The sequence below is a fragment of the Lichenostomus cassidix genome, chromosome 8 (genome assembly GCF_008360975.1).
Source record: "Lichenostomus cassidix isolate B80296 chromosome 8, HeHo_3.0, whole genome shotgun sequence".
Classification (NCBI taxonomy): Eukaryota; Metazoa; Chordata; class Aves; order Passeriformes; family Meliphagidae; genus Lichenostomus; species Lichenostomus cassidix.
The window spans coordinates 9,260,331-9,281,037 of NC_139489.1; the positions used below are offsets into that span (position 1 = coordinate 9,260,331).

Here is a 20,707-nt window from a genome sequence, read left to right on the forward strand (position 1 = left end):
CTTATTGACCTAGGGTGCTTTCATCTAATATTCTTTCACAAGTAAAACTTTCTAATTTAGCATGAACCTTATCCGTGCCTTCACTGAGACACAAAAATCCCAGAAACACTGGGAATACATAGAGTACACAGGGACCAGGGATAAAGGCATTCTAAAGGTGTAATTGTCCTGCTGGTAATAACAGTCTGTGGTAAAATAACAGTCATCTGACCAAGTAGCCAAATTTGCACCTTAATGTTTTAGATTTTAAATAAAATTAAACTTGAATAGTCTAGGTTTATAATGCCCGAGTCTGAGTCTTCAATCTGCATAGCTGACTGCAAGTGACTGATCTGTGCTCTTAGCTCTTATGTACAATTAATATTGAATTTTCAAGAAGGTTCTTTTGCTTTTAAAATATTTAATCTTCACTTGAGTTCCCAGTATTTTCTTTCACTTGCACTGTGAATTTCAGCTGCCCAGTTGTCTTCATTTCTCCCACTTGTGCACCATCTCTTGCAGCCCCTGTAGTTGTGACCTGCTGCGTGAATGGCAGATTCCATGCCAGAGATACTTCTTTTTGCATGTTTAAAATATGATCAGTATCAACCCCTTTCAAAACTGCTGCCAACTCTTGTCCTCAGCATACTGGAGCCACAGAAGGTGCTTCAGGGATTAGTGTGTGCCCCTCTCTTCATTTACTAGCAGACATCTAACAGTACTCTCTATCTTTGGTGGTTTCATTGAAAACCTGCTACTTTCTGTTGAGGTGAAAACAGACAGATAGAACTTCAAAAATCAAAGTTTACGGAATGAAAAGTCATGAAAAAGGGCCTGTCACTTGGGCTGGATTTTATGAAAACATATTTATTTTGGCAAATGTTTCTCAAAGGCAGGTTCATGTTTATGCTCTCTACCGTCTGGAGTTTGCTGTGAGGTGTCAAGAGCATGCTTACTCCACGTTGGTTTAGAGTTGGATTTCTGCCAAAATTCTGTGTGCCCTCCTCTCCTTCCGCTCACCCCTTTACTTTCTTTCTCTTGGTTGTAGCAGATTTTTCCTTCTGTTAATCTCAGCGCGTATTTCATTTTCACTTCGTGGTGCTAATGAAAACAGTGAGCTTCAGAAACCAGGGGGCTCCAGGTTTTAAAACTGAAGGGAATGAAAAAAAGATGCTTTCTTCAGCTTATACAGTCTTACGTTTATTTCTTCTTAATATAGGCATGTGAAGTTCAGGATTTGATTGTAGGATTGTAAGAATTTTAAACACACTAGACCAGAAACCTTTTTGGTTTGTATTCTTCTGTATCTAGATTACAGGCCGGTTGGTTCTTCCAAACTCTGGGGGATTTTTCTCTCTCCTGATGAAGGGTCTTCAGTCCCTCTGCATCTCCTTTGATTTAAATTCCTTTCCTCGCTCCAGCCAGATGTTTGGTTTCTCCCACTGTTGACAGTCAGATAATAGTCTCACACTATCACTTCCAATATCTACATTTGCAAGATCTGTTACAAAAAATTCCTAAATCTTTCTCACAGAGAGCCTTACTGTGTATTTTTACTACTTTCTAAAGGCAAATTCTTTTAATGTTGCATATAAATTGTTTCAACAGCAAGCAGAGGCAAACCTTCCTGGTTTTCCTTTTCCAGTAAGAAGGATGTGTTTCTGAGCCACATCTTATGGATGACCCAGAGATTTGCTCCACCTTTGGCAAAGGAATGTGGCTAGCACTTCAGAGAATTGCAGGAAAGCTTCAGGAGCTTGGCCAAGTAAGATTAAACCATCAAAAACCAGGGAAAACTGCAAAACTTTGTCTTTTCCCCTTTCCACTGCTTTCATTTCCTACCGTGTTGTGTTGTCCTCTGCATCAGACTATTTAAGACTGCCAAATACTTGGGTATTTTATAGGTAATATATCTTATAAATGCCATAGCCAGCCTCTGAGGGAAACAGAGGATTGTCGGTTTTGGATGAAGTATAAAACCCAAGCAGGAAATCATTGCTGAATGGCACAGCTGCAGGCAAACATTGTGAGCTAGTAAACTGCCCATCTGCACAGCCACACGTGTGTGGGAGCGCGGGGCCGGCGCGGCTGCGGCAGAGCGCGCCTGTAAGTGGTTAGCAGGCAGAAATTCGGTGATTAAAGAATGAAGTGTTTTGCTTCATTAGTTCCTGAAACACAGCTATCTGAAGGTGATTATAATCTTGTTTTCAAGCAGGAGGAGAGACTAAAGACTAGAGCTTTTCCTTGTTTGTAATAAAACATAAAAGCAGAATTTCAGAGGTGGGCTGGGGTTGATCGTCCCACTGCATGACAGAGGAGGTGACACAACCTGCATTGAGGACTGAAGGAAAAGTTTGTTAAGAAAAAGGAACACACTATATTTGCTCATAGGGCTGAACTGGCAATCATATCTGAATCTTCCCTTCAAAGCTACAGACAGGAAAGACTGTTTTGGTCCTTAGGTCTGCTTCGCTATCATTGACCTGAACAGGGGCCTGGGTGGGCTTTGAGCTGCTCTTAAAGTTTGAACTGTGTAAGATCCCCTTTGCTAGAGATTTTGCCAACCAAAATAATTTTCACTATACTCGTTCTAGTACTTGGCCTTTTATAATTTAATCTATTAGTTAGTTCCTAGTTTTGCTGTCTTCCATTCTAAACAACTCCTCTTTCTTTGTGGGTTATTATTTGTTGAGTACCCCTAGCCAAGCTCACTGTGTTAGTTCTCCCAATCCTTCCTCTGAAGTTTAGCACTTCCTCTTACACATGCCAAGTTTGAGTTCATTTTCCGCATGATTTTCCCAAGTACTGCTTTAAATAATCCACAATTCAGTAACTAAATGGAGATTGTTAAAATAATGAAACAACAACAATAAAGCTCTTTTAAGACTGCACTCCAACTGTAAAAACTGTTGATTTGGGGTTTTTTCCCAAATACTTTATTGAAAAATAAAATTATCTTCTCATAGTCAAAATTAAATTAGCAGGGTTATAATCCCATTATGCAATAGACTTTCTACATTGATATTTGTCTTTTGGGGGAGTTTTTTGTTTATTCATTGCAATGTATAAATCAATGCAAGAATAAAGGTAATCTAGTGATTGGGGCCCTTGTTTAAAGCATAGGTGGCTTGGGATAAAACCCATAGTGATTTCTCCACCTCCTAGTATTGGGGTGTCAGAATGGATATAATAAAAGTTGAAATCTGTACGCAAAGAAGATGGTAATATTGCCAGCTGAAGCCTCTGGAAGCTTTCTGCTCACTTACATGTTTTGCATTGGAGCATCTAACAAGCATGAAAGTCTTGGGACCTGAAATGGTTAAAATGTGCTAATTTCTCTTGGTTAAAGGACTGAGTCTTTAAAATGTTCTGGGTGTTTCATGTGAGCAGGAATACCATTAATGTATGCCTCATAAATATTTTAGTTTAAGGATCTGATATTTCTTATATCCTCAGCATTTCCATATTTTTATCACAAAGAAAAGGAGCTGCTTTGGTTTTTCCTCTATAGGCACTTTATTCTCTCTTTTCCTGTCAATTCATGCCATTTTTTAAGCTACACAAAGGGATTTCATTTTTTGTCATTGCAGTGTTGGTACTCTGCATTCCATTTGCACACAAGTATGAATTGTAGGATGATGACATATTAATTTTCGGCATTTTTTGTAAAATATAGGGGATGTAGTTCTGAAAATGAAGCTTTTTCCTAATTTTGAATCTTTCTTTTTATTTTAATACATTAAGGAAGCAGGAGACTAGTGGATATTGGCTTGCCATTTTGATTCATCTTCATGAAGTGTGCAAAATGTCTGACAATGTTATGCAGCGAAAATGAAGACATGTAAGTTTTAGCATTCACAGACTTCATGTGTACATCTCTTTCCCCAGGACAATCACATCTCTCCGGAGTGAACTGATTCCGCATCTGGTTAGGAAACAGTTTTCTTCTCCTGCATCATTGCAGCAAGGACTAGACAACAAAGAAGAGGACCAAAAGAAAAAAGAGCAAGCATCCCTAGGTCAGTACAATATCAAAGATTTGGGTTTATGGAAGTTTTGAGGTCCATGTGCTACAGGTGAGTTATTGAATAGAGTACAGAGCTAGCCTGGAACACTATTTCAGAGATTTGGCATTTTTTTCCTCATGATAGCAAAGATTTCTTTTTCAAACAGTATTTTGTATTATATAAATATTTTTGTCCTCCCTTATCTTGGTGTAAACCAAAAGCAAATCAGCTGGGGCTCTGTATTATTTTTTATGGAAAAAAGTTTGTTTCATTTTTTAAAATGTACTTTAAGGAGGGAGGTCCTAAAATTGCGTAGGACAACAGACTAACCCTTAACCACCCTGCACTGGGAACTGGACAGGATCTCAGATCCTGAAATTTATTTTTAGCATTTCCGCTGTCTCCTTGTGTGACCTTGGGCAAAACATTGCATCTGTCCTGATTCCTTGATTCACACCTGCAGAATAAAAATAAGCACTTACTCACTACGTATGATAAAATCTGTTAATGATTGCTGAGTATCTAGCCATGGAGATGAGGTGAGGCTAAGATTTCCCTTCACCAACAGTATTTTAATAGTATTCCTCTTCAGAAAGTATTTCATTAAATCCTGTCTAACTTCATGCATGTGTGTGTTCCCCAGACATTTATAGTTTCATAAAGGAAGATAATAGCTTGCTGAAACCTGCTCCAGATAACTCTTGTTGGAATGATCATAGAGGAGATATGAATGAAACTCTCCACGAAGGAAAAGTGCGCTGCTTCGTCCATATCATGAAGGAGGGGCTGTGCTTCCGAGTGAATACTCTTGGGCTGTACATTGAAGCCAACAGACAGGTGAGGAAAATACAGAAGTGCCACCTGGGAATACAGCAGTAATTATGGGACATTTCAGCCTGCAGGAGTGACTCCCTGTGATACAGCTGAGGAGTATATGGGAATTGAACCAGTGCCACGTTATCCAGGCATATCATCCTGCTGCTTGCTGGATAGAGACGTGAGGCCAGGAAATAGTTCTGTTGCTGATTTACTCTAGGTTTGATTTAGCTGGGAAAACCCTCATCCTACACACTCTTTTGGTTTTTTGGGAGGGGCAAGACCTGCAGCCAGAGAGCCAAGAAGTGTGGAAAATAAGAATGGAAGTAGCTTTGATAGCTCATTTAATCAATGTCCTCCATGTCCTAAAAGCAAGATCACTTTTTACTGGACTCTTCTTAGAAGATGTTTGTTTCTGATAACAACAAAGGTTATTAACAATTTGCGGAAAGACTTAAACTACCCTTTTATTTAAATTACCTAATGATTTCCATTATGAAAGAATTTTTTTAAGAACAGGTTTCCTAACTGTGGCACTCCAGGTAAACATAGCGGTCAACTCTTGATTTGATGCAGCATCTGTTCCAGCTTTCACTTTCACACTACTGAGAATTCATAAAATAAAAGAATCACAGATGAAAATGAGGGAAATCCTATGCTAGCTAACAAGCTGATGATTAAAAGTTCTTCATATCTTTGTGATGCAGGGGTTTGGGTTTTGGGGGTCTTTTTACTACACTGGCTGATGCAATGTACAAATTCTCACTGCTCTGCTAGTGATGATCTTCATTTCTATCAGAAATGGACAGTTTCCTCTAGTTTTGAAAGACCAAGAAGGAGCGCAGTAAGGAAAGACTCAAGATTTCTGGAAGTGGGGCTGGAAAGATGATAAAATTGTATTGGGAGTTCTGGAATTGGTCACTGCCTTGCCTTTGCTCTCAGGCTGAGTTGATTTCTTTTTAATTACCTTAATGGATTAATTCATGCAAACCAGAATTGCAGAATGGCAGCATGAGTTTACACACTGCAGCTCTTTTTCCTTGATGTTAGTAGAGGAACACAGAAATAAAGTGATTTCCTTTGTGCTTAGGGACAGGAACAGAGGCAGCACTGCTGTCAGAAAGAGAAAACTTTCCCCAAAAATAGCAGGAACAAGTGTGCCCAAAGGGTTAAGGGAGAATACCACTTGCTAGGGGAAGTATGCGTGTACATTTGGCAGCAGCCACTTCAGTAAAAAGTTATTGAGTTAAGCCAGTCAGACTCCATGTGGGTTTTTTGTGTTGGTTTTTTGTTTTTGGTTGGTTTTTTTTTTAACCTAAATATTCAACATTTTGGTTAGTTCAGGAAATATGTTTGCTCCTGGGTGGTACAAAGAATTAGTGTTTTGAAGTCACATTGGGGCCTTCAATGTTGGAAAGGATTTTCTTTGAATTTTGAACTTTTTCAGGATGGTAAAATTTCTAAGGAAACTATGTGGAGGTAAAACATAAAATGGAGCCTAATGAGGAGCTGTGAGAAAGTAGTTCCTTTTTTCAGTGCCACTGCATTTTGTTTCACTTGCTAATCCTCATAAAAGATGCACATTTCATTTGATCTAGGGGCAGGGGGGTTTACCTGTTTTGTTGGTCTCTAAGGAAGACTTTGGGTGTTTAGTTTGCTCCTATCTTGGCCTTCACAGACCAGATTCTGATTCCCTTGCTGCAAAGCTGGGACCTATAACTTTGAGGTCCCAAAGGACAGACTCACACAGCAGTAGCAGTCTAGTCCAGTAGCTGTGGGAAGGAATGGCATCCTAACCCATTGCCCTTCTGGTGAGGAAACACTTTGCTCACATCATTTCACTTCCAGCTGGGTTTCTGGATGCCTGCAGCCTGTGTGTGGGCAGGTGGGTTCAGGAGGGAGTTATCTTCAATAGCAGGAAATAGTTTCTTTGTAAGATGAATTAAATCCAAACACATCTTAAACCTTCCCTTGACCCAGGCACTCCCTCTGACTCCTGCCCCCAGTCTAACCTTTCTTTTCAGAGCAAAATGCTTGAGCTTGTAGCTTTCGTGGGTTACCCCTCAGGCTGCACTACCATTGACTGATTCTAATAAGGGCTTTGCTCTGGCCAGTAAAATCCTTTATTTATTTCACCACACCACCTTTCCACTGAGGAGGGCAAGAGCCTTTCATCATTTCTTTCCCTTCCTGCAGATCAACACTGGATAGTAGGAATCTTTCCAACCTATGCTGTAGGTATTCTTTGGTGTGTGTTCTTCTCTTGGATCTCTGTGTCAGGTGACGTGTCAGGACAACATCCCTTCACCCAGCCAGCATCATCTGGGCAGATCTGCCTAGTTTGTGGTGTTCTGGTAACCTGGTGGTTTTCTGTCGTGCCTGTACCTTGGACTGAAGGATCTAATCTGCTCTTGCTTTTTAAAAAATAAACAAAGTGCAAGTCCAGTGGGAAGGGCGAACTCCAAGATGTAAAGAGCTACAAATGTGAAAATGTTGGGAACAAGTAAATTGAAATGATAGCTGAGAAATGTGAGCTCATCTGATCCTGACTTCTTAAGCTCTGTGGGATTTGCTTCTTGAGGTTCACTCCTTAGCCATCAGTTCTTGTTATGCCAGCTTTCTAAGGAAGACATTTTGCACAATTGTAGTATATAACAGTTTCATAATAGCAGCTTTGGAAATTGCTGGCAACATTCAGCCAAATTTAACAGAGCAATAGAGATCTCACAGATAAACTTTTCTAAGAGTTCTGTAAAAATAGGTGCCTGGGTAGAGAAAAGGGAGACTTAATGAGTGCTGCTTCCTCCCTTGAGGCAAACTCAGTTGTCCCATCACTGTACTGAGACTCCAGTTGACCTCCCAGATGGACACAGTGCCCATATCCTGGCTGGCCAAGCAGCGTGCAGAGCTCCACACCAGCCCCAGCACATGCTGCCTCTCATTCAGCCATACAATTTGCTGTGACAGTGACCTCTTAGCCCTCATACGTCTCTGTCTCCTGTGTTCCTTTGACTGCCATTTCTGTCCTACCAAGGGACGTCATACATTGCATCACCCCTGCCAGTAACTGTGCAGCACTCTGTCTATGCATTGCTGCAAGGCTCCCACCTCCCCTGACATCCCCATCTGTGCTGTCATCACCTCTTCTGTGGTGTGACTTTGGCCTCAGCCTGATGCCAGGAGATGCAGAATGCCTCAGGCTGCTCTTTCACCCGCAAAAGGAGGAATGCTAGAGTGATATCCCATCCTCCTACAGCGCTGGCTCCCCTTCCTTTCAGGAGCCTGTTCAGAATTGCTCTCCATGGATTTGTTCTTGGCTACCTCATGGGCTGTGTCTCTCTATTACCACCACTGCTCTGTCTGCTTATCTAACACCTGCCTTCTCCCTGTCAAGAGCCTTTTCTTGTGCAGCTTTCTACCATCTGGAATAGCCACTTGATCAACTTCAGTTTCTTTCTACTTAGACATCTGAAATACAGTTTTTTTGCCCGTGCCTCAGAATACTACCTTGTGGAGTGGGCTGGGCACAGTCATCTTTCTATGCCATTTTGCTGCTTTCTATTTGGCATCACTTGCTTCCCTCCTGTGCTTTACTGGACAACGTAAAACACTCTGAGCTGCAGTTGAAATGGCAGATGCTGGTAACATACAGGATGTCACTATGTTCACCTGGAGCCAGCCTGCTTGCTGCTGCTGATCCACTGCTTCTCCACAGGTGGAAAGCTTGAGTTGAGAGGAGACATGCAGTGTACCTGTCTCCCTTACAAAAGTGGAAGATGGTAAATAACACATAGTTGGTGGACATTTGAAATGCAGTAACCTACCTTTTCCCACAAGTTAAAATGTTTATGGCAAATGCAGTGCAATGGAAACCAAAGCCATCTTTGAGCTGTTTATGTAATATGTGAGTACAGCACTATCGTGTTAACTTGTGATGTGGCTTTTTTCATCCAGGTTCCCAAATTATTGCTTAATCTGGGTCTGGAAGAGCCACTGGTTCATGGGTCTGCACAGATCACTGATAGAGGCATGGTAAGTGTTCCCTTTTCCCATCTCTACTCTTTCAATACCATCTGCACACACTGTTTCAAGAACTGCTTGCTAAAATTCAGTTCCATTGTCGGAAGTGAAGCCAAGTTCTGAAGTGCGGAATGACAACATAGGTGATACAGCCCAGAGTCTTCTGTAGGCTCACCTATGGGCTCCTGCCTTTCAGTCTCTCTCTCTTAAAATGTTTGGTAAAAATTCTACCTTACTCCCAAGTCAGACACTGCAGTCTCTTGTTCCCTAATGGCAGTTCCTGGTAGTTGAGCAGTTTGCCTCCCAAAGGACACCAAACCCAGAAGGGATCAGTATTTCAGCTTTGCTTCTTGCCAGCGCGTTTTGGTTGAATACCGGCTTTGAGCCTCCCTTTGTCAGGTCTCACTGGGCAAACCTGAGTGAAACCAGTGCATACCAGCCAGACTGTACCTACTGTGTTTACCTTTCTGTATGAAGCCTACAGAGCCAGATCCACTAGTGGAGTTTTACCAAGCTAATGGACCTTGGAAGACTGTCCAACTGTCTGCTGATGGGGTGGGCCCCAAATTTCCAGGTCTTTCTTCTGCCAAGGATCTCTCAGGGTAGAGCAGAGTAAACTTTGTTGATGAGTGCTTGAGACACACTTTGGAAGAGGTGCATGGAGAACACATATCAAAGAACTCCATGTACTTTTGCTAGTTTCTGTTATTTTCTTCCCCAGGTTGGATCAGACAGTATCATTGGGTCATCCACACAAATCGGGGAGAAGACATCCATCAAACACTCCATCATCGGCAGCATGTGTACCATAAAAGACAAAGTGAAGATAACAAACTGTATCATCATGAATTCTGTTACAATTGAGGAAGGGTAGGTTAACTTTTTGTACCTTAATTCCCTACATTTGCAGTTTCTTTTTCTAGATAGATCCTGAGTCAGTACTTTGTACCCTGTAAAGAATCCTCGCCCAGAAGAGATGATAGCAGGGGGTGTGTTTCTAAAGACCAAGTCAGAAATAAGTTTCTATAAGCAGTCCAGAAGTGTACAAGTGAAATGAACTAACAAGAGGGCTTCAGTCTTGGAACATAAATTTCTTCTTTTTACAGTAGATCCTGTCATCTTCAAAATGTGTAAGTAATAAGTGGATGTATGAGTCTGTATGTCATGCTTCCAAGCTTTATTTTAGTGGCTGGATCAGTGAGTGTACCTAAAATATTTGAGGCACAAAGCATATTTTAAAGTGGTACACTTACCAGCTAGAAATGTTCTCACCTTTGAACATTACAGCTTCACTTAAAATGTCATGTTCTTTGGCCCTTTTTTGTCATCCTGCAGCCTTTACTTTACCATTGCCTATGCTGAGTAATGGAATAAATGAATAAACATTTCAAAGAGAAAATCTGCCAGCTAGTAGAGGTTTCTCATGTACTAAAGACACTGACTAAATAGTTAGCCTTGAGCTGTACATTTCCAACTGTGGGAAAAGTGGCCTATCTGTAATTGTTGATGTCTGCATGCCCCCATCTTTCCATACATGCTGGCTTCCTGTGGATGTCAGTGGAAAGGAAACTGCTGATTGAGTCTGTGCAGACCTGTATAAATTCTCTGCTCCTTCATGTCTTGAGGTTTGCTTAGGGCCTCAGGAAAAAGGCCAAGCTCTTAAAAAATGCCAAGTTGGCTCTGAAAGTTGCATATCTGAAAAACGTAAAACCCCAAAGGATGTGGGGTCTGTGGAGGATACTACTGTTACATAACTAAATTACAGGTAAGTATGGTACCTTACCACAGAGTGTTTGTCTTTAATAGAAATCCACAGTAATTTCAAGCACATCATAAATCAGAATTCCATTGAGTATAGAAAATAGCTGGTTTCCAGTTCAATCACAGATGGATCCAGTATGGCTGTATCACAAGCACTGCTGTCATAAAAAGTAGAGGAACCTCTCTCATTTGATCATGAGACCTTCTGTCATTTTGATTAATGAATTGATGCCACAATCATAATGGTATGGTTTTGCATATGAGGTCAGCAGCTCTACCATTAAATCTCAGAGGCAGCTAAGTGTATAAATAGCACTGTTTTTATGAAGAGTCCCAAATCATCTTGTGTTTGTCTGCATTGGCATTTAGTAGTATTCTAAATCCTAAATCGAGCCCAGAGCTGTTATGTTAAGCATTTCACAAAATTCCACAAGCATTGTAAAGTTGGTGATATATTATTTTTAAGAGGGATAAACTAACTTCTGGGGTAACATTTTTGTGAATTCTAGAAAACAATGTGATCCCTAGTCACTCTTGGTGAAAACAATATAGCCACCAAAGAGTGAAAAACCTCACAGTCCCAGTGGTTTACCACCTCTGGCTTGCTCTATGGTTACTGCACACTGATGCACTGGAGTCAAATTTGTAATTATTCCTCTCCAGCTGGAATTAAGACTGTAGACCCTGGATCTTTATTGCAAAGCATACTGTAATTAATATTGTGTAGATCTGCACAGATACTGAGGTGATAAAGTATTTCTTATTGCATCATGGTAAGTCTTAAGATGAGAGGGGCATGAAGTCATGCATACACAGGTAGTGTGTGTACACTGTGTCTGCTGAGTTTTGTTGAAAGAAGCCTTGCTTGTACTGAAGGATTTCTATGTATTTTTTCTATGTATTTCGACTCTCTTTCATTACTTTGGTTAAATCCGATGGATTTTTGTTAAAATGCTAATCATTCTTGCACATGTTGATGGATCCATTTGCAACAGGTGGATAAATTATATGTGGTTTTGCTTTAAACTGCCTGCAGTGGACAACTCCTTATAAACACCTCTTCTCCCAGGTGTCTCTAAAATAGCTTAGGCTTTATCTAATCACCAACTTTGGAAAGTGTCTTCATCTTTAATTGGAAAGTCAGTATGTGTTGGCTGATATAGGTCAAAATGAGCATAATAAAGTGCCTTGACAGATCTAATTCATTTTTTTATTGCACAGCAGATGTCCTATACAAGTAAGCCAGTTTTACCATCTAAGGTATTGTATATTAGAAACTTCCGAAATTGCACTGAGAAGTGGATAAAACTGCTTTATTTAAAGAATATACATTTTAATGCTGACTTAAGCAGCTCAACCAGACTAATGGTCTACTATAGTAATGCCCAAGTTAAACATGAGTGCATCAGTAACTGAAGGCCATTCCCAGGAGTGTTCATTGCAGCAATACCAACTTGAAGCAGTAGGCTGAGAAGACTGCAGTAGGACACTTATTATGGAAAAGACAAAGGTGTTTAGATAACTCAGAGAAGAAAGGAAGATTAGGTAAACATTTTATGAAAGTTGGGATACTGGGAACAGCCAAATGCAAAAATTGCTCTGCATTCTAAATTCATTTATCAAAAGCTACGTGGCACTGCCTTGGTATTTCCCTTGCCTCTTCCATCACTTCTAGGCTCTCTGGGTTGAATCTTAACTTTCTTTTTTTTCCCATCTCAGTGCAAAAGTGATCAGCAGCTTCAGTTCACTATATCAATATAGAAAAAGCAAAACAACCCCAAACAAACAAACAAAACCCATCAAAAACCAAATGGAAGAATGTTTATCTCTTGGTAGTTTTCCTAATGTGATTTGAGAACCGTGTGCTGTAATTCCCGCAGCATCAAGATCCACAAATTGTATATCCAAACCAGAAAAAAGGTTTTGAATAGCCTCACCACATTTAATAGCAGCTTCTGTAATGGATAAATTCTTGCTGTGCAGGTGGGAACACCACAAGGTGCTTAGGTAATAAAACTAGGTATCTCTTGTTAGGCAGTGGTTGCCTCATTATTGGGGGAACAGAGGTCATGGCCTAGGTGATGGTAACTGAACGGATCAAGGACCTGGGGTTAGTTTGGACAGTCCATTGCATACTGTTGGCGAATTATGATCTGTCCTCCAGCAATGGCTGGAGCATTTGATACTCTGGAGTACCAGAAGCTGGGTTTTTTGTTTGCCCTGGTGTATAGGGCTTCTGTTACATTATATATGTCTCCTGTGAAGTGATTTGAGTAGATATGAATCCCCCCTTAGAAGAGATTACAGGGGATTAAAGAAGTTAGTAACAGGGCAAAATAATTGGTAGTCTTTCCTTAATGTGTTTCCCACTGTGCAGCTAATTCTTCCATCAATGAGACAATAAAATAGCGAAGATTACATATGTGCTGAATGATGGACATACTTGACCAAGCTGGGAGGGATGTAATTTATACAACAGCACAAGTGCTGAGAGATGCTGACTGCCCAGGTGACAGGCTGCAGCAGTGAAACGGTTCTTTTTTCCCTCTGGAAGGCTCCCCAGAGCTCAGTGACAAATGACTGCACTGAGTTACATAGTAGGAGAAAATCCACTAATCAAGCTAAAATCGTAGGTCACTTGAAAACTTTGTCTATCTGGATGTTCCTGCAGTAGCTATGTGTGTCCTTAGTCTCCATAGTGGCTCAGGACTGCCCCTTCTCTTTGTTCTGTTTGCAGCAGGGGTGGAGCAGCAGCAACAGGGTCCCTGGCTTGCTGTGTCTTTGGTGCAGGAGTCCCCTCATTACATCTCTCTTGCAAAGGGGCTATGTGTAACATCCACAGACTAACTGAAGCTGGTTATCCAGGGGCATTGTGCCATTTGCAAATAAAAAGTAATGCCTGGTAGATTTACACCCCTGATAAGCAAGGCTGACAAACTGGTCCCAACAGATGGGGAGAAGGCTTAGGTACTCAGATGCTTTTTTTGCCTCATTCTTCACTGTCAGTCTCTCTTCCCACACCTCTCAACTTGATGGGCCATGATACAGGGACTGATCAGAGAGCTGGAGCACCTCTCCTGTGAAGACTGAGAGAGTTGGGGTTGGTCAGAAGCAAAGGCTCCAGGGACACCTCATTGTGGCCTCTCAGAACTTAAAGGGGGTTTGTAAGATTGATGGTTACAAACTTTTCAGCCCGGCCCATTGCTATAGATCAAGGACGAATGGCTTAAAACTAAAAGAAGGTAGACTTAGACTAGATATAAGGAAGAAAATGTTTACTGTGAGGGTTTTGAGGCACTGGCACAACTCGTCCAGAAGTTGGGACTGCCCCGTCCCTGGAAGTGTTCAAGGCCAGGCTGGATAGGACCCTGATCAACATGGTCTAGCTAAAAATGTCCCTGCTCATTTAAGGGGGCATGGACTACATAGCCTTTAAAGGTCCCTTCCAACCCAATTACTCTATCATTCTATAATGTTTCATTTGGTAGACTTTGGTAGACTTCACTGTTTTGAAATGAGACGTAGATATGGATGTATTCATTTAGTTACAGGTTCCTGTTCTGGCTTTTGTTTTTGCAGTCAGTGGTTGGTTTGTTGGGTTTTATCAAACATTGGCTTTATTTTTACCAGTCTTGTTGTTTTACTTAGTTTGCTAGCTTCTGGCAGCAGGAACATCTAATTGCTCTGGTCATACAGGACCTTGTGCCGAAGCACTCTGAGCATTACAAATAATATTAACAGGAAAAACATGTTGAATCCTTTATTCCATCCCTGCAGATAAATATTTCGAAATCTCTTGTTTGTTAGTAAAACTATCCCAGTGTATACACTTACGGGAAGGAGCTTGGCCATTTTGTTATGTACGCATTATACCATTTTTCCGTGGTTGTTGAAAATGAATGTTTCCCTGGGAAAGATTCGTGAGATGGGACTATTTAGTAGGGAAAAAAATCTGGTCTTTGGACTACGTAGCGATTAGTTGAGAAAGCAAGCGTGAAAAGCTCAGATAAATACCGAGTCCACCATAACCCATGCTTTGTAAAGGTCTTGTTGATATGGTGATAGTCAATACCATAGGGACTCTGTGGTAGATTTAGTCTGAAATGAAGTATTTTGCTGCTTCTCTTTTTTAACGGAAATACAGGAAAGCATACTGCTTCAAATGATGTTTTTATGGAAATCATAAATAGGCTGCTCTGTTTATCAGAGAGAGAAAACGGCCCAAGATTTGCATCTAGATTTCACCTCCACAGCAAGAAAGTACCAGATCTTCAAAGAGCAACCCAGGAAGCCAAACCCCTCTCATCTATAATTTTATCAGGAAAACTGTATCCCAAACCAGGATTAGCAGTGGGAGAAGGAGAGAGTTCCTTCCAGAAAGGAGTTTGCAGCAGACAGTTGCCAGATATCTTGATGCAGTGGGCAGTTGGTTCAGGAACTGTCAGATTGGGATTGCAGGTGTGACTGAGGTTATAGAGTTTGTGTAGGGGTAGGAATCACTGAACAGTAACCTCATATCTTTGTTTGTGAAGTTTACAGCATGTTGTTGGAACCACATACAAACATACTACCCAAAAGAACTGCTGAAGTTCCCCATGTGGGACATGTGACTGCTATGGTCACCTTTTGGAAAGGGAAGGGGTTAAAAAGATAGGCAGATAGGGTTTAAATCAGGCTGCACATGATGGCAGCAAATTGCAGTGTTGCAGCTTCAGGAAACTTGGAATGCAAGGGAGGTGACACCAAAGGCTTCAGGTTACAAACTTCAGGGAGGTTATATGAATGTTGAAGACAAAGGGAAAGTTAGACAAGTCCCATGGGAAGATGTGGTAAACCTTGGGGAGTTCTGGCTCCCTGGGCAGAAAGAATAGGCTGGATTAAAACTTAGTATGAAGGACTAAAGTACCCAGATATGTGGAGAAAGAACTGGCACCAATAGCATTTTGTCAGCCAAAACTAACATCATCCTTCTTCAGTCATGTGAAGACAGTAGGTTATGCATTGGATTTTGTTAAAGGTGTTTGGGCTACCTGTGTGAACATAGATGGACAGATGCTGCAATGTTGCTCAGTGAGGGGACTGGAGAGAGACCACGTGTGACTGGTTAAGGCTACTCTAGTTTACCACATGTCTTCAATTTATTGCTGCTTTCTATGAGAAAATGTACAAAGGAAGAAAACAACAAGGAAGGCGAGCTGGATTGACTACTAACTGCAGATTGATTGTGAAGTTTATTGGTTGTTTCCTCAATGGTGCCAAATCAGCACCTGATGTAGAAACAGTCAGCGGTTTGAAGAAAATTCTAATTAAAACCAGGGTGGAATTGAGCCTTTATAGGGGTTCAGTGCAAAAGTAGCCTTTTTCCCCTTGGACAATGGCAGTACAAAGGAATGATTCTATTGCCAAGGCAACATATTTTACAGTACATAACCTCATGGAAAGGAATGAGGAGGTGAAGTTGTTTCCAGCACCATAGCTTGCAAAGCTGAAAATAAAGATCTGCTTATGCTGAAATTGCCGAACAATTTGTATCTTGAACCATTTTTTTAGATGGCTATTGTCTCCTGGACACTTTGTCTCATGCCACCAGTTGGCTCCCTGCCTCCCCAGAAAGAAGAATGAGTTTAGCATAGATATCACAGAAAGCACATGAAAAGTGAGGACTTCATCCAGAAAAAGCATAAGCTTAGCTTAAATATATGGATAAGGTATATCATGGATATGAATAAAAATTAAATACATGAAGAAAACTATGTGTATTGTAGTCCTTGCCTGTAAAAAGGGGTCTTATTTCTCATGATTATGTAGCAATTCTGTCCTTTCTGTCACACCTTAGAGTTTTAAACTGAACATTTTTGGTCAGGAACCATAATTTTCATTCCACTATTGAATTCACTGCACATGCTGTGTAAGATACTGAATAGAGACAACCTCTAGACAGCAGAGTTTGCTTTCTGGAAGATAAATTGAGGAAGAAAGTGTAAAGTAGAAAACTAGTAAGTAGGAAGCAGTGGAGCTACTTGCAGGACTGGTTTTCAATTACTTTCAACTGAAGTCAAATTCTACTGTAATGTATTTAGGAAATTTCTCATATAATACCTGTTATCTTGTGAGTGTCTGAAACATTATTACTAGCAGCTCCTCAAAAAAAATTTTTCTTCTGGCTAGCTTCCTGGTACATCAGTCTGTCTTAAATAAATCACCTGTTCTTTAATCTCAGATGCAGATGTTTCCCTGATAGTGCAGGGAGCTCTTCCCAATTTTCCAAATATCTTGTACATGTTGAACTTAACATGTACATGAGCTCTGAAAAGTGGCATTTTAAAATATCTCATCTCATTCTGCTGATCTGCTTCTTCAAGTGGCCAGGGTTATGTCTGACTTCAGAGCTATAAATAACCTTCTGCTTCCTGCTAACCACATGGGTCTAATCGAAGAGTATAGAGATTTTTTCACAAGCAGCTGATTGCTGTTGGATTTTGGTGGGAATCTGGGTGTGAATGTCTCAGATGCTCTTCAAAATCTTCCCCCACCTGGGTATGGAAAAGGAAGAAATTATCCAACTGTGCCTCTTAAGTTCCTAAGAAGACAGGGTTAAACAAGTTCAGCTTATAAGGGTGACATTTACAAAAAGCTTTTCCATGTCAACCTAGCCCATATGATATGGAAACCGACGTAACCAATAATGTCTTATGAAGGGCCACAGCTCCCAGCCCAGAACTGTGCTTCAAAAACCCCAGAGAAAGTGTCATTTTACTGTGCCCATTACCTTGCTCAGTCTGACTGTGCCAGCTGGTGGGAAAGTGAAGCAAGCCAGAGATGGTAGTGAACATATAATTTTCCTGCTTTATTTCCTTCACTTAGACACCAGTAGCTTTTCCTGGCCATCAGTGGAATGTCTGTAAAATTGTGTAGGACCTGGCCCTCCCACTCTGCAAAGGAGAATCCAGAGGGAGGTCAGTTTTCCTGTGTGTGGGGTTTCCTGGTGTATCCTTGCAGCATACTTTTGCTGAAGTGTGCAGCCTCGAGCTTACAGCTACATGAAAGGCCACCAATTTGTTTGTTCAAAGATCAGCTGGGTGTAACTGAAGTTTCAGAGGTGAGGCATGACCTTCTTGGTGACCTCCCCCCGCACCCTAAGTTTCACTTAATAAAACACATTAAGGTAGGTTTGAGGCAATCCTTTAAGGTCAGTTGAACTTTCACTGGAAAATACGAGTGCTGGCAAGTATATGCAATATGTAATGCAAAATGTTTAGGGTGTGGGGAAGAAGTGTAAAGGAGCCATACCACAGTGATGAGCTTGGCTAGAAAAGAGACATGAAACAAGTTCCTTAGTGAAAACACCCTCAGAGACGGGCAAAGAATTTAGAGGGGTTGGTAGAATGATTTTGTTACCCCCAAGGGGAAAAAGAGGAGATCAAAGCCCAAATTCACTTATGAATGCTTGCTTTGAAATGTATCTATAAATTATAGCGTGTACTGCTGGCATCTATTGTAGTCTTTGGTATTTACTGGAGTGTATAACGTAAGATTCACAGTGCCCTAAGTTCTTCTGTTCATGTGTAGAAGCATGTTGGTGTAAAAATGTATTGGTGTGTAAAGCAGGTTGGCAAAGGCAACATTTTAGGTTCCCAAGTTCCCTAGAAGTGTTTTTGCCTCTCCCCTTTTTTTCATGGTCTTTGTGCCTCACCCCTGTGATCATGAGTCCCAGCCACCAGCTCTCTAGCTAGCGAGGGATTCCTTGAGGGGTTGCTGGTAGGTTTTAGAGCTCTCCCTGACTCCTTGCCACCTCTTAGTGTTGTTAAGGTGCCTGTGGTGGCTGTTATCTTCTTGGTCAGGGCAGAATGGGATGTTGCTCCCAGGGGAATCCGCATCTGTTACCCCTCAGTCAGCAAAGTAGCTGCCGAGGCATGTCACCCTTTGCTTTTAACTCCTGCGTCAGTTTCTCCATTTCATAGCTCATCTGGAGGAGCAAGAGACCTGATTTCTTGGCACAGCAGTGTGGTACCAAGAGGCTGTCCTAAGCTTTGTGCTCCAGGCTTTCTTTTTTGTGAGTCTACAGTTTAAAGTGTTGCATTATAGACACCTCATTTGCTTTGCTGCCCAACAGAGATTATGTCAGGGTTTTGGCACAATTGGATTAAAGTACCAGACCTGGATAACTTCCATTGGCATTTCAGGAGATTTGCTGTAAGGCAAACCTGTGACATTCATACCTTCCTAAGCTTGCACAAGTAGGGCGAGAGCTGCAGTTGAGGTCTTGACCTCAGTTACTTAAGCCCCTTTCTCCCAGGAGCGTTCATCACTTTAATCACAGAGTCCTAAATAATCAGTGGGTAGCCTGTAATTAGGGGGTTGTGTCTTGGACTCCTGCTGCCTGCTCCCAGTGTGCTGAGCACTGCGTATTTTGATTTCCCATTCCCCCAAAGGATGTTTGATCTCAGATTTACACTTTAGAAAATTAAGAAGGGTACAGCACCTCAGTCCCCTGGCAATCTTCCTGTTTTCAGTGGTAGGTGCCTTGCTTTGCCTGAGTATCGCAGTGCTGCAGCGATTGACACACTTGATTTAAGGGTTTGATTTATAGACTGATACTCAGGCTGAAAGTCAGCAGTTCCAGGGCTGCATAAATCAGCCTGTCTCTGGGATTAATACTTCCTTATTTATAATTTCGACAGGAGATGGAATTCTTTCCCAATTCTTTACATTTCTTTCAGATGTAATCGACCACCCTGTCCTTTGGTTTAAAGCTATGTGACTTTGCCACAAATAGAGGGAGGGGAAAGTAAGCTGAGTCCAGGAATTGCTGTGCTATAAAAGCTCCATATTGTGTGCTCTTGGACTTTGCTTTCTCCCAGCTTCCTTCAAGCCCACACAAGAGATGGACTTGAGGTTTTTTTGGCTTTCTTGCCCTCCCCCCTCCCTCCATACATACGCTGACCTTTTAGAAAAATAAATAAAAGATAAAGAAGGACCTGGAATGTTGCAGAATGTGTGTACATTTTGCTCTCTGTTGTTTTCTGCTGGGATTAGTTGTTTACAATGGGGGAGAGAGGGAGGGCAGAGGAAGGGAGGTCTGTGGCCTTAACTGAAATTAGTGGCATTTCAGAGTGATCTTGTTAGGTGGTCTGCAGTTTAAAGACCTAAATCCTTGTAATCCCCCCATGCCTCCTTGGCCACTACTCCTTTTGCTCTTGTTCTCTCACTTTCAAAAAAACCCACCCCAAAGTCAGGCTCTGTCTCTCAGATACAGGCGCATAGCAGACACACAGACACAGACATAGGTGCACACTCTCTCATATGCTCCCATTTGCACATTGTACCTGTAGAACAAATTAATGCTTTAGCTACATCTGTTCCCACTACAGGACTGGGCTTGTAAAATGCTCTCTCTAGAATGCAGACGCACACTGAATATTTTTATTTATTTTCTGAAAAACACCCAGCTGCCAGACTTTCAGTTTGCGATTACACTTAAAACAAATTCAAATTGAAATTTCAGCCGTAAATCAAATGCCCCAAATTAGTTCCTCTTGTGGGTTTGAACATGCTCTTTGGATTTTAAGGTCAGGAGATATCCGTTTTCACCGTGCTGAAAAGTTTAAAAATATACTACATTTTCAGGGGAAAAAATAAATATGGTTTGCATTATAAAGCAGTACATCAATGTGCGCATATGCACACACACACTAGAGTTGATGAAGCTGGATGCTGTCAGAGCACCTTTGAGGGCTAATAGCACCTAATTGTTATGGAAGGCAGGAACTGTGGTGGCAGTTTAACCAAGGAGACTACAGCAATGCCCTGAGATGTGATATTTACCCTGCAAGAGAATAAAAGTTTATTCCTTACTCTTCAACTTGAAAAAATAGTAAAAATTAAATAAACACACAAAATACTTCTCTTGGCAGGCTTTATAACTTTTTTTTTTTTTTGTTTAAAGGCATTTACAAGTGGTTTCAAAATGGCTGTGTTACATCTGTCAGCGGGTAAAGGGAACACCCACAAATTGTGTTTTTATCTCTTGAAGTTTTGTTCCACTTGAGCAATAAAAGCCGGATTTGCTGCTGGTTTGTGTGATTGGGGTAATCTGAGAGTTGAGTATGGCTTTAAAACTTCTG

General features: G+C 41.2%; 1 protein-coding gene across 1 annotated transcript in view; it reads left to right on the forward strand.

Moving 5' to 3' along the window:
• EIF2B3 (eukaryotic translation initiation factor 2B subunit gamma) overlaps nucleotides 1-20,707 on the forward strand; it is a 98,478-nt gene that overhangs the window by 64,415 nt on the left and 13,356 nt on the right. Inside the window, exons 6-9 of the mRNA XM_085067751.1 lie at nucleotides 3,868-3,998; nucleotides 4,630-4,823; nucleotides 8,757-8,834; nucleotides 9,544-9,692. Coding sequence (XP_084923877.1) covers nucleotides 3,868-3,998; nucleotides 4,630-4,823; nucleotides 8,757-8,834; nucleotides 9,544-9,692 — 552 coding nt within the window. The remainder of the gene's footprint in view (nucleotides 1-3,867; nucleotides 3,999-4,629; nucleotides 4,824-8,756; nucleotides 8,835-9,543; nucleotides 9,693-20,707) is intronic.